A 12,866-nucleotide genomic window follows, 5' to 3' on the forward strand; every position below is an offset into this window, starting at 1 on the left:
CCACTCTTCATCACAGTGCGCGGGCCTCTCACTGGCGTGGCCTCTCTTGTTGCGGAGCACAGGCTCCAGACGCGCAGGCTCAGTAGTTGTGGCTCACGGGCCTAGTTGCTCCGCGGCACGTGGGATCTTCCCAGACCAGGGCTCGAACCCATGTCCCCTGCATCAGCAGGCGGATTCTTAACCACTGCACCACCAGGGAAGCCCTTCTTCATTTGGTCTTAGATAGCTTTAATGTTATTGTTTCAAAAGGAAATATTTTTATTTTTTTCTGATTATGAAAGAAATTCATGTTTGTTGGAGGAAATATTAAAGCAATAGAAAAGAATATAAAATGAAGGGGTAAGGCTCTCCTGGCAGCCCCATTCCCAGAGATGGCCAGAATTGACAGTTTTGTAAAAATCCATTTAGACTCGCAAATGCACGTAAACCATGCAGAAACGTGACATGTGCCACATTCTGCTTGTTAGTATCTTCTTTCCACATTGTTTTGGGCCTCTCAAGCCTGCTTTCTTTCCTCTTGGTGCTAACAGAGTGCTAACGTGTGGTCTTGAAACCCACACACCCTCCTGCCTGCTGGTGAAAGATGCCTCAGGAAAATGAGGTGGAGAAGATACTCCCTCTCTCCCTAGAGCTGCAGAAGATAAAACCTAATACACATCACAGAACTTTCCTTACAAACTTTCCTTAAACAAAGAAGGCCTGTGAGACATGCTGGCTTCAGAGATGGACGCTGTGAAGTCTGTGATCCTGATGGATTGTCTGTTAGTAATTTGTGTCTGCTAAGAATGCTTCAATGGACACCTTTGTTTTCTGACATGACAAACATGTGTGAGTTGTCTTTGTTATGCCAGGAGAGCATTGTTTGCGCTTTCCCTTCTACACGAGTGCAAGTGAAAACAACCACCACAGGTGAATAAAACCAATGATTCTGCTAGATTTCTTATTTATCCAAAGAGTTTAGAGTTTGCTTCTCATTTAAATGAAGAAACGCATATATGCCTCTATGTTCATTAATATACAGTAGATATACATGTTCTAAATGTTATCTAACATATAAATATCCTGCTCTGTATTGTGCTTTTTTTTTCTTAGCCACATATGGTGGATATGTTTTTATGTCACAACATGCACGTAGCTCTACCTCATTCTTTTTTTTTAATTTTTAAATTTAAATTTTTTTAGCTCTACCTCATTCTTTATATTATTGCCACTCCTTCAGCTACTGTAGCCTTTACACTCACTGACACTGAGTCCACATTAAGGATACACTGTGATTTATTTAAGCAAACCCCCTACTGATGGACATTTAAGTTGTTTCCAAATTTTGCCTTTATAAACAACGCTACAACAAGCATCACTGTCCTTAGGTCTTTGCACACTTGACTAATTATTTCTCTACAGTTCAATCCTAGAAGCAGAATTCCTAGCTCAAGGGATGTGCATATCCAAATGCTAATATACCTTGCTGATTATAAGCGAGGTTTTAAGGAGGAGTCTGCACAGCATGGAACAGGTTAAGACCAACCACCGGCCAGACCTACTACCCACTCGCTGTGTGACCCTGGCTAAGCCACTCCCCCTCTCTGGTCCTCTGCTGCCATTAAGTGAGGGCAGTGATCTCTGAGGGTCGTTGCAGCTTTGGTGTTCTGTAGTCCTGCCATATCCTGTGGCAGGGAAGGCTTAGGGCGGGCCCATCCTTCATCAGAGGATGAAGGGGCAGGGACTCACCCTCAGGTGGGTGCCAGAGACGGGGTCTGGAGTGACCGGTTTCCATTGCTCAGAGCCTTCCTCCTGGACGCTCAAGCAGTAGCCTGTGACCGGTCCGGCCCCTTGGTACAGTGGGGGCTCCCACGTCAGCATCAGGGAGGTGGCCCGCACTTCAAACGCCCGCACGCCATACGGGGGTCCTTTGGGAAGACAGGGTAGAGAAGGAGATGGATACCCAAATGGCCAGCCAGCCAGTCAGGCAGTGGGCAGGTGGCGAGTCAGCAAGCTTGTCAATCTTTCAGTCCCAGCCAGGCCTGGAAGTGCCTTCTCCGGACATGGTGGGGACCTGGCCGGCCTTGGCTTCATGGCAAAGCTCGCTCTGTGTCTGAACTAGAGTTAACTCTTCAAAGTGTGCTCAGTATCACTTCCTCTGGGAAACATCCTTGACCCTCCCCATCCCTGTCCCAGACAGCATTAATCTTTCTAATCTCTTTGCCATTTCAGTGTTTAATGTAGAAGCTCAGGGTGTGGACTCCAGAGTCAGATCACTGGGGTTCATGTCCCAGCGAACACCCTTTTTCAGGCTATGGGGACTCTGGGCAAGTTACTTAGCCTCTGTGTTCCTGTCTCCTCATCGGTAAAATGGGGATAATACTAGTTCTTATAAAATAGTGCTGTCGTGAGCATTAATGACATAACTTATGCAAAGTGTCAATACATAGTAAGTACCCAACAAATAGCAGTTGTTTATAACTGTCGTTGTCTAAAGCATCACGCGTAGGGATTATCTGCCATTCAGGTCAATGTTTTGTGCAGAAGACAGAACTGAGCTGAACAGAATGATGGAAGGTTGTCATCCTTCCTTCCTAAGGGGGAGATGAAGGGCTAGTTTGTGAGAAGGCTGATGGTGCTACGGGAGTGGTGCAGAGGGGGACCAACCTGCCCTGTTTGTCCAGGATTGGGACACAGGACTTGCGGTGGTAATACTGGGAAAGTCCTGGGCAAACTGGGACGAGTTGGTCACCTAGCAGTGTGCCTTTGGGGTTTGAGATTGGTCTGTGTTGAGAATCGGAGCTCAGATGGGGTGTTGAGCTAGAGGATAATTTGGATGGGGGTACAGGGCCAGTCAACGGCCAAGGTCAGGGCTCTTGACTTGGCAGAGTTAAGACTGTGTCAGAGGTTACAGGGGGCAGGGGTCTGGGGTTTGGGACCAACAGAGCAAGCTTGAATGCACAGCGAGCCCGGCGGTAGCGGTCATCTTGTTTGTTAGTTTGGGGGAGGGGAGGGGAGGGCAGGTGCTGGGCTTTGGCACCTCCCAGCCGCTCACCTGGCTGAGGCATCGTCCACTTTTTGCACTCAAACAGGCTGCTGGGTGCCGACAGCTCTCCAACACCAGCCCAGTTTACTGCCCGGGCACGGAACTCATAGAAGTGGCCTTCATGAAGGTCACTGACCTTGAAGAGCAAAAGCACAGACTGTGAAGGCTGAGGCTGGGGAGGCAGGGGATGAGGTTCACAGCAGAAGGTCTATAAGAGCTTCATGTAAGACTGGTCTGCACTTGACAATCAGCTGGATTATCGAGGCACCAAACCTGAGGCCTCTCTCAGCCTCAGGACCTCCAACCCTGACCCCCACTCTCCACCCACACAAATCAGGACACCAGGCCAGTGGCCGCATTCCAGCCTCACCTTGCACATCTGGGTGGGGATGGGCTGCTGGTTGACCGAGTGCCAGTCCAGTTGCTCTGAATCGTGTTGGTCCAGGAAGTAGCCCAGGATCTTGCCCCCTCCACGCCGCTTAGGGGGTTTCCACCCAATGACCATATAATTTTCCCCACAGTTCAGGAGGGCGAAGTCATATGGAACAGATGGTGTAGCTACGAGGAGGCAAGGGGGTGAGGGCCACTGCTCCCGAGGGGCGGCCGGACTGGGCGGTGGGGCCCGAGGGAGGCAGCGAGCCTCCCCCAGTGGGTGCCCACCCTGCTCTGGGGCACGGACTTAGCCAGTAGCGTCCACTGGTAATGCTGACTCAGCTACGTGCGGGGCAACTGGGCTTCCGAGCTGGGCAGACTTCACCCCATGGCCTCAGGCCATTGCTACTTCCCCCCCAAAGGAAGGGGTGGTCGGGGTCAGCACCAGATCCCCTGAGAAGGCTTCTGCCCCATGGCCTCTGGAGCTGGACCCTCCAAGAGGTGGTCGATAAGCCCCCTGCTCTCTGCTCAGCCCAGGTCTGTCCCCAGAGGTGTGCAGGCTGCACCTGCCCCTTGGACTTACCCAGAGCCTGCTTGACCTTGACGGGTTCGGTGGCGGCTGAGCTCTCCCCAACTCCAGCCTCGCTGACTGACCTGATACAAAACTCATACTCCTTCCCTGTCCTCAGCCCGGGAACTGTAAACCTGGGGGAGAAATGTACAGCCTTCAGGAAAGACCAAACCAGCAGCATGGAGACATTCCTGAACTTTCTAAAACAACCTTGTGGGGATAAGTGGCCACCAGCGTGGTAGGAGTTGAGGCCTCAGTTCTTGCCTAAAGACCTTGCTCCTGCCCCCAGAGTGATGCCTGCCCCCTGGAGGATGAGGTCCTTAAGGTTTTAAAGGATGTAGCTTCCAGAGCCCATCATTAAGGTGCGAATATGCTGGGAAAGTTACCAGTTGAAGGCCCAGGTAGCCAACCCCTAAACTGATCAACCTGGTACATCTCTAGGACTTTGGGCCTCATCCTGGAAACATAACAAATGGCTCTTCTGATCTGTACGGATGCTGTGACTAAAGCACAGAGTCCTTTTAAAGACCTCTGAGTTATCAGCCAGAGACATACAAGGACACTCTGGCTTATAGAAAAATGTCCTCCCATCCTGTCTCTTCTCTTTTTTTTTTTTTTTTGCGGTACGCGGGCCTCTCACTGTTGTGGCCTCTCCCGCTGCGGAGCACAGGCTCCGGACGCGCAGGCTCAGCGGCCACGGCTCACGGGCCCAGCCGCTCCATGGCATGTGCGATCTTCCCGGACCGGGGCACGAACCCGTGTCCCCTGCATCGGCAGGTGGACTCTCAACCACTGCACCACCAGGGAAGCCCCTGTCTCTTTCTTGATAAGATCCAAACTGTGAACCTCTTTTTTCCCTTTTCACTTATCAACATTTTCCTATAGCAAATCTTGTTCTACAGGGAGCTTCCCTCGGCCAGTTGACCCCGAGGAGTTGAATGTTGGAATGTCAGAGGGGCCTTTATGGATCAAACCGTTCCGTTTCTTCATTTTACAGGTAGGGAAAGGCTTCCCCAGAAGGAATGGGGTGAGCCAAGAGCACACAGCCAGTTAGGAACAACCTGGACCGAGCCCGGGTCTCCCGAATCCCAGCGCAGCGCCTGCCCGTTCAGTATTCATTCATTCAGGTCTTTTTTGAGCATCTCCTGTGAGCCAGGTTCTGAGGAGCTCATGGAACGGTGGTGGACAAGACCCTACCTCCCAGCTGAGCTCCCTTCACACCATCACCCCAGGCAGCACTGCTGGGCAGCAGTGTTTAGCCTCTTTCCAGCCCTGACACATGTAACCGATGACATGCACACATGTGATGTACCATAGGATCACGCCACACCCCCTGTCCTCCCCTTCAGGGACGGACATCGGAATGTAAGTCAGGGGAGTGATGTCATCCTAGGGATAACCTGGACTCCGAGCTCATTTGTCCAAAACCCAATTAATTATTCTCCAACTGGAGAACTTTAGCAGTGACAAAGCATGAGTGACCGTGAGGCACGGTGTGCCAGAGGGGCACCAGGTCCTGTCCCCTTTTCTGGGTGAGATAATCTTGGGGCTCGCAGCCCAGGGTGAGGGGAGCCCACAGGTGTGCTCAGGGCCCAGCCGGTCGTCGGATGGAAAGGGAAGGGGGGCTGGGTGTCACCACCTGAGCCCCTGCCCCCACAGAGCCTCAAAACGGAGAGAAGTCATGAGTCCAGAAGCCTCGAGGCTTCTGCCTGTGAGGACCGGGGCCACCGAGTGAGGAGGCAGACACAGAGGGGAGTGGGAGTGGCATAGGCAAGAGCACAGGAGTCTGGGCCGAGGTTCAGAGAGGGCGAGTCTCTGTGCAGGGGTGCCCGGCGAGTGGGGGGTGGGTGTGGAGCCTGAACCCCAGCCGCCCTGGCTGCAGTCTCTGCCTCTCTGTCTCTAAGCTCCTGGAAAGACAAGACCTAGGCACTCACCACTACCTGCAAACAGCACGATCCTAGTGAGGGTTGCCACAAAAGAGGCTGTCTGGGCCAAGCGCACTTACTAGCTAGGTGAGCTGTGGCAAACTCCGTAACTGCTCTGTGCCTCGGTTTCCTCATCTGTACAACGATAATAGAAGTAATAGTCCTAAGTTCAGAGGATTGCAGCCAGAACTGAATGACCTAATATATGAAAAGAACTTAGAACGGTGCCCAATGCCCAACCGCGCCGTGAACGGCAGAGGCTTCATTATTATTACGGCCCTGCCCTGGGGCAGGAAGGGGGTGGGGGCAAACTCACCTGTTGCCCTGGATGGGTTTGTTGTTAACTGTTTTCCACTCAGATGATCCTGCCTCCCGGGAGTAGATGTAATAACCCAGGAGCTCTGGGCTGTCTTTCACAGGATCCCAGGTCAGGGAGACAGAGGTCTGTGTGTCTCGGAAAGCTTGAACTTGAGTTGGAGGAGGGAGAGTGGCTAAAAATCAGAAGTGTGGACTGAGTGAAGATGCTGAGTTACACGGCTGGGGAGGGGGAGGCACGTGGGAGAGGCGGGGAGGTGCGCACATGGCAATCAAGGGGTCACGTGCGTTGCAGACATGCCCTGGGGCTTTGGGCAGCTCTTCCCTAGTCCCAGAGGTGTCCTCCAGACTCTTGTATTCTGAAAGTCTTCTCTCATCTTACCTCCAAACATCTCCGCTTCCTCACTAAAATCCCCATTCGTTAACCCTACTATCGCTCGCTCTCTCTTAGAAGTCACCAGATCTGACAATTTTCCTCAGCCTTATCTTTGATCTCTAGGAAACTTCATTTTATTTCCCTTTGAAACTTTAACTTTCATGGCTCCCTGAGACTATGCTCCTTGAGGTAGGGTTTGCCATGATGTGTTAAATGGACAGATTTGGATGGATGGAAGAATGGATGGATGGACGGATGGATGGATGGATGAACGGATAAATAGACTAATGGATGGACAGGTGGATGAATAGATGGATAGATGGATGAAAGGATGGATGGATGGATGTCAGATACAGGACCTTCCTAGTTCTCTTTTTCCTTCTCAAACTTCTTACACATCCTTTTGTGGCTCCCTCTCTTTCTTGCTTTTGTTTTTTTTTTTTTTTTTGTGGTACGTGGGCCTCTCACTGTTGTGGCCTCTCCCATTGCGGAGCACAGGCTCCGGACACGCAGGCTCAGCGGCCATGGCTCACGGGCCCGGCCGAACCCGTGTCCCCTGCATCGGCAGGCGGACTCCCAACCACTGCACCACCAGGGAAGCCCTCCCCCTCTTTCTTTTGTCCCCACATGTGGGACTCCTCCAAGTGTCTGCTCCTTGACTTGCTCCATTTTTCTCCTCTTTTCTCATCTCAAGTGTCCATCTATTCCCATGTCTTCAGCCCTCACCACTCTGCAGGTGACTCCCCAGGCTTTACCTCCAGGCCTGCTCTCTCTCCTGAATTCTAGAGCCTCACTTCCATTTTTCCCTGGACACCTCTCCTAGTGTTCTGGTGGTGCCTCAAAGTCAACAGGCAGAGGCTGAACTCAACATCAATCCAACATAAATCCAGTAACTACTGAGTGCCTGCTCTGAGCCAGGCTCTGCACTTGGCCCAGGGGAAGTACTGAGAAACAGACTTGGGGTCCTGGGCTCAGGAAGGTCCTGTCAGCAACTTCAGCCTGTCAGGTTGAAGACAGTGTGACAATGGATGAAGGTTGGGTGGTGGGAGAGGGTAGAAGGAGGGCACTCAGGGGCCCCATGTGTCCAAGAGACCTGATTCGACCCGTAGGCAAGAACTTGAGCTGAGGGCATCCATGTATGGAGTAGTACTCACACACTAACATCATGATTTCAAGACCTGAGGCTATGTTTGTGGTATAATGTTAATTGTAAAAGGTAGAATGCAAAGCTCTACACGTGGTTTGACTGGACTTTCAGAAAGATGCATTGGCGTGCATGCGTCAAAGGCCAGAGGCCCAAGCGCCTAGATGTTCACAGTGGTTACCCTTGGTCAGCGGGATCCTGGGGTGGAGGGAATTCTCTTCCCTCCCTCCCTCCCTCCCTTCCTCTTTCTCTCTCTCTCTCTCTCTCTCTCTCTCTCTCTCTCTCTCTCTCGCTTCTTTTGTATTTTCCCATTTTTGTACAATAACTTCACTTTCATAATACAAGTAAATGTCTTTTCTTTTTTCCTCTCCTCCCCTCCTCTCTCTTCTTTTCCTCTCCTTTCCTTCTCCGAACTGTACCAGAACCTTGCCCTAAGGCTACCTTGTGGTCCAGAGACGGCCCACATCCAGTCACAAACCAGTCACTGGCCGGGCCCCTGAGTCAAGACTAAATGTTAACCAGACCAGAATTAAAGAAAAACTCCATTTGCCCACCAACCTATTTATACTTACTATGAATATATATATATATATATTTCTTTTTTCTACATTATTGAAACAGTACAAATCTAGGACTTTGAAATCTTCCCCAGACAGGCCTTGCAGCATATCAGGCTCTTCTCAGATGGGCAGTGCTACAGCTGGGTTCCTTAAAGGACTAGTTGGTGATGGCAGCTGCAGGGAACCTTCTGATCTTATCAGAATCCAGAGGCCTGAGAGGAGAGAGGGAACCCCGGGAAGTCAGGACCAGGATGGAGCTGCCGCTGGGAGACTCAGGAAGGAGCCACAGGTGGGGGCGATAACCAGGCCTTCAGAACAACGGGTTTGGCAGGTGAGGACACCAAGGTTCGCAGCTCAGAAATGACCTGCCCAGGCCCACGCTGTGCTTCAGATGAGAGGGGCCCCACCTGGTGAGGCGGATTGGGGTGGGACCAGGGAGAGGGCCAGAGGCCTGCCCAGGGGCTCACTCCTGGCTGCACAAGGTGGGGTCAGGCCCTGGTTGGAGACGTTTAGAACTGAGGGACCACTTGGTCACACTCAGATCCTGTGCTGGATCTGGCTGGATCCTGCAACCTGTGAATTGTTGATCTAGAAAAAAATGTCTATACTTTCAAGAGCCTCTTGCCCAGAGAAATGTATCAATAATTCTTGATGGTCTAAAGTTTTACAGGCCTGTGATCATGTTGCTTTTCAGCTTCGTGATAGGTAGAAGTGGTGAAGGACAGAGAAACGAGCACGGCTGTGTCCCTGCAGCCATGGGGTCCCGAGCCCCGGATGCTGACAGCCTGGTCTGGCCTGGCCTGGCCCCACCTCCTGCATCACACAGGTACCTGGCTTCCCCCTCAAGGCGATGGGCTCGCTGGGCTCCGAGGGATCGCTCATGCCGTATTGGTTTATCGCTCGCACTCTGAAGACGTACGACTTCCCTTTCTCCAGATCCAAAAGGGCGAATCTCGGGGATTTCACAGGCGTTTCTGAGTTGATGGCCTCCCAGGTGCCACTACTTATGACCGACTGTGACAAGGGAGAGAAACTTGCCTTTGGTTAAGTGGTTGCCTTCCCACATGTGCTCTCACTAACTTCTATCCTTGGCCCAGGCTGCCCCTCAACACCTGAACTCTGGATCCACCTGCCTCCGTGACGTCTCTACCTGGATGCCCATCGAGCATCTCACATTCAACAGAACTGACCCCGGAACTTGCCCCCCTGCCAATGCAGCCCACATCGAGTTAGTGGCACCCGTCCTTTCAGCTGCTCAGGCCAGAACCCTGGGAGCCATCCTGGACTCTTTCTCTCATTTCTCATCCCCCGAAGATGCTCTGTCAACAAACCCAGTTGGCTCTACCTTCGAAATTTATCCAGAGTCCAACCATGGCTTATCACCCTCATGCTCCCCTCCACAACCTTGATCCAAGCCACCATCGTCTCTCACCTGAGTTATCTCAATAGCCTCCTAACTGGTCTGCCTGTTTCTACCTTTAACTCCCTTCAGTCTTTTCTCCAAATGACAGGCAGAGGCATCCTTTTACAACACAAGTCAGATCACATCCGTGTCTGCCCAGAGCCCTCCCAAGCCCCACATCTCCCTCAGAGTGAAATTCTCCATGGCTTGACTCCTGCCACCTGTCTGGCCACATTCCATGCCCCCCTTTGCCCACTCACCAGGCTCTGTGTCCCCCGGCTGTTCCTTGATGGTGCCAGGCCCAATCCCCGCCTCTGGGCCTTTGCACTTGCTGGTCCCTTTTCTTGGAATGTTCTTCCCCCAGAAATCTCTGGTTTGCCCCTCACTTCCTTTGGGTCTTTACTCAAAACTCACCTTCTCAGAGTGGCCTCCCCAGCACCGCCCCCCATATGAAAGGTCAGCAGCCCCTCCCTCAACACTTCAAATCCCCTCCATGCTGTCTGTCTTTCTCCTAAGCTCCTACCATTAGCAAATGTGCCAAATACTTTTTGGATTCATCTTCTTTGTCATCCACCCCTTACCCACCCCCTACTCCAATCTCAGCTCTGGAGACAGGAGTTTGTCTGTTTTATCCACCACTGAGAACGGTACTGACGCATGAGAGGTGCTCAGTCTATGTTTGTGGGATGAATACATGAGTAAATGGATGAATTCTCACAATAACTCTGCAAAGTAAGGGTTAATTACCCCACCAATGAGGAAATTCAGGTTCAGGAAGTTTTGGTAACTTGGCCAAAAGTCACGCATCTAATAGCTGGCATATTTGGTATTTAAGCTCAGGTGTGGGTACCCCCAAACCTGCTCATTCTACACAGCATCAGGGGCCCCAAAGGCAGCCATAAATCCTGTGTCTCTGGGTAGATAGAGGGTGAAGAGCCGAGGGTGATGCAGGTTAATAAGGCACCCAGAGGCCACTTCTGCCGAGTCTGGGTGTGAGAGTTAAAACCTAGAAGCCCTGGGGGGACCCACTGACCCTGCCCTCTCTGTGCTTTTCCCTCCCAAGGCCCACCTGGCTGTCAGTAGCCTAGAACCCAGGTAGGCTAAGAAATCGCTACAAAAACCAAGGAACACGGCTGAGCACCCACTGTGTGCCAAGTTCTGTTCTAAGTCTTGACGTGCTTTAGTTAATTTGATTCTCACATCAACCCTATAAGATGTACAATTATTATGTCTATTTCATGGAAGAAGAAACTGAGGCACAGAGAGGTTAATTTTCTTGCCCAAGGTCACACAGCTAGTAAGTAGCAGCGACAAGATTAGAACCCAGGCAGTCTGACTCCAAGGTCTTAGCCATTATACTCTATAGCCTCACAAAACAGATCCTCCATTATCCATAGCTTTCCCATGTCAGAGAAATAGGATCACCTGTGAATGTGCAGAGAGGCCCATCTGGACAACGAGAGCTACAGACTCTTCCCTGGAACCTTTTTATTCCTTGATTCACTAAACCTGTACCGTCCACCTGCCATGTGCTGGGTACCGTGCTGGACCCAGCGAGTAATGAGAAGGTAAACCCGGTGTCTTCCTTTAGGGGGATCAGAGGCAAGAGCATCTCCTTGGGAAGGGTTTACAGTCCCAGGGCTGCGGGCCCTGGCTATGTGCTGCTTTTATTTCATCCTCACAGGGTAGGGTCTCCATTCTATGCTGGAGGAAACTGAGGCTCAGAGAACTTAGCAAAGGAGCTCACACAGCAGAAGTCAGGAATGGAATGGATCTTAACACCATGCTGTTTTTTACTCTGCCACAATGCCTCCCCTCCACTGTGAAATCCATTTCACATGAGCTGCCCCCCTCCCCAGTCTCCTGCCCCTACTCTGCCCCCAGGGAGAAACGCCTCCTGGTGCTACCCACCTCCACCCCCCATGCCGTGTATGTGCTGTCCGTCAATGACCCTGGCAGGTGGGCACCATCCTGGCTTCCCTCCCACCTTGGCCCTGGCCAAGGTTAGGTGTTCAACCCGATGTGTGACCAGGTGCCAGATAGACTTGGGGTGTGGGTGTATGCAGGACATGGTGGATCTACTGTTGTTATTGTCTGTGTCTCTTAATTTTGTATATTTCCGTGAACAGTTTCCGGAACTGCCATCAGTAACTGGCCTCTCAGGGCTGGAGGGAACCTCGAAAGGTCATTTAATCCACCCCCCTGCCTCTGTGCAGGGCTATGCTCAAGCCTCCCAGGCAGGAAATTCTCTTCTCTTCAGGCCTCCCAGGGGACACTGTTGGGGTCTCCCAGCGCCTCCCTGAACACCCCCCCATGTCCTGGTAACACAGCGTGTCTGTTTCTCAGGCTGGCCTGGGGCTGGGGCCCTTGGGGTCTCCGTACCTTCTCCAGGAAGTACGTCAGTGGGGCTTTGCCCCGGGGTCTTGGCTTCTCCCAGCCCAGAACCACATAGGCCTCGTGGATCTCGCTGGCGTGGACATTGGTCGGGGGCGAGGGGATGGTCACGAAGTCTGGAATCAGAGCCATCGGGGGGGGGGGGAAGATGTGTGGGCTGTCGGAGACCCCAGATCTCAGCCCCTCACTTCATTGAGGAGGGAATTGGGGCCCAGAGAGGGGCAGGAACTTGCTCCAGTCACCCAGCAAGGCCGGGCAGAGCCAGGGCCAGAACCCAGGTCTCCCCACGTCCTGCCGGGACTTTGCCCGATGTCTACTTCCTCCGCGAGGGGCGCAGTCGCCCACCAGAGAGCCTGGCCCCTCAGCCTGGATCCTGCCCGTGCTTGCCTCCCCGCACCCTGCACAAGACAGCTTCTGCCTCTGGGTTCAGTTTGTGGCCCAGAGTTTCCAGAACCGCAAAGGGGGCTGGAGTTTTGAGACAAAGTGTCAGGAGGTTCACACGTACCTTCAGAATCATCTGTGCTGACCGTGATCGTTTTTCCTGTATCAAAGGGGATCTCTAGTGGGGAGAAGGGAACATGTTAGGGGAGAACTAAGGGGTGCAGGGTGTGTGTGGTGGGCGGGCTCAGCAGGCCACAGGGAAGGGCCTGCCCCACTCTGGGTGCTGATTCCTCCCCTGCTCCTGGTCCTGGCCTTCTGGCCCCTCACTGTGTGTCCTCAAGCAGGTCCATCTGGGCCCCAGCGATCTCAGGGGTCCAAAGTGCAGCACTGCTGCTCTTGGA

General features: G+C 52.4%; 1 protein-coding gene across 1 annotated transcript in view; it reads right to left on the minus strand.

The window, feature by feature from the left end:
* The window catches only part of MYOM3 (myomesin 3), a 43,832-nt gene that overhangs the window by 16,634 nt on the left and 14,332 nt on the right, over positions 1–12,866 (minus strand). Inside the window, exons 12-19 of the mRNA XM_024766849.1 lie at positions 12,590–12,643; positions 12,073–12,200; positions 9,119–9,302; positions 6,210–6,384; positions 3,981–4,102; positions 3,396–3,583; positions 3,035–3,161; positions 1,729–1,907 (exon numbers count right to left, since the gene is read on the minus strand). Coding sequence (XP_024622617.1) covers positions 1,729–1,907; positions 3,035–3,161; positions 3,396–3,583; positions 3,981–4,102; positions 6,210–6,384; positions 9,119–9,302; positions 12,073–12,200; positions 12,590–12,643 — 1,157 coding nt within the window. The remainder of the gene's footprint in view (positions 1–1,728; positions 1,908–3,034; positions 3,162–3,395; positions 3,584–3,980; positions 4,103–6,209; positions 6,385–9,118; positions 9,303–12,072; positions 12,201–12,589; positions 12,644–12,866) is intronic.

Source organism: Neophocaena asiaeorientalis, unplaced genomic scaffold (genome assembly GCF_003031525.2).
Source record: "Neophocaena asiaeorientalis asiaeorientalis breed wild unplaced genomic scaffold, Neophocaena_asiaeorientalis_V1.1 scaffold79, whole genome shotgun sequence".
Classification (NCBI taxonomy): Eukaryota; Metazoa; Chordata; class Mammalia; order Artiodactyla; family Phocoenidae; genus Neophocaena; species Neophocaena asiaeorientalis.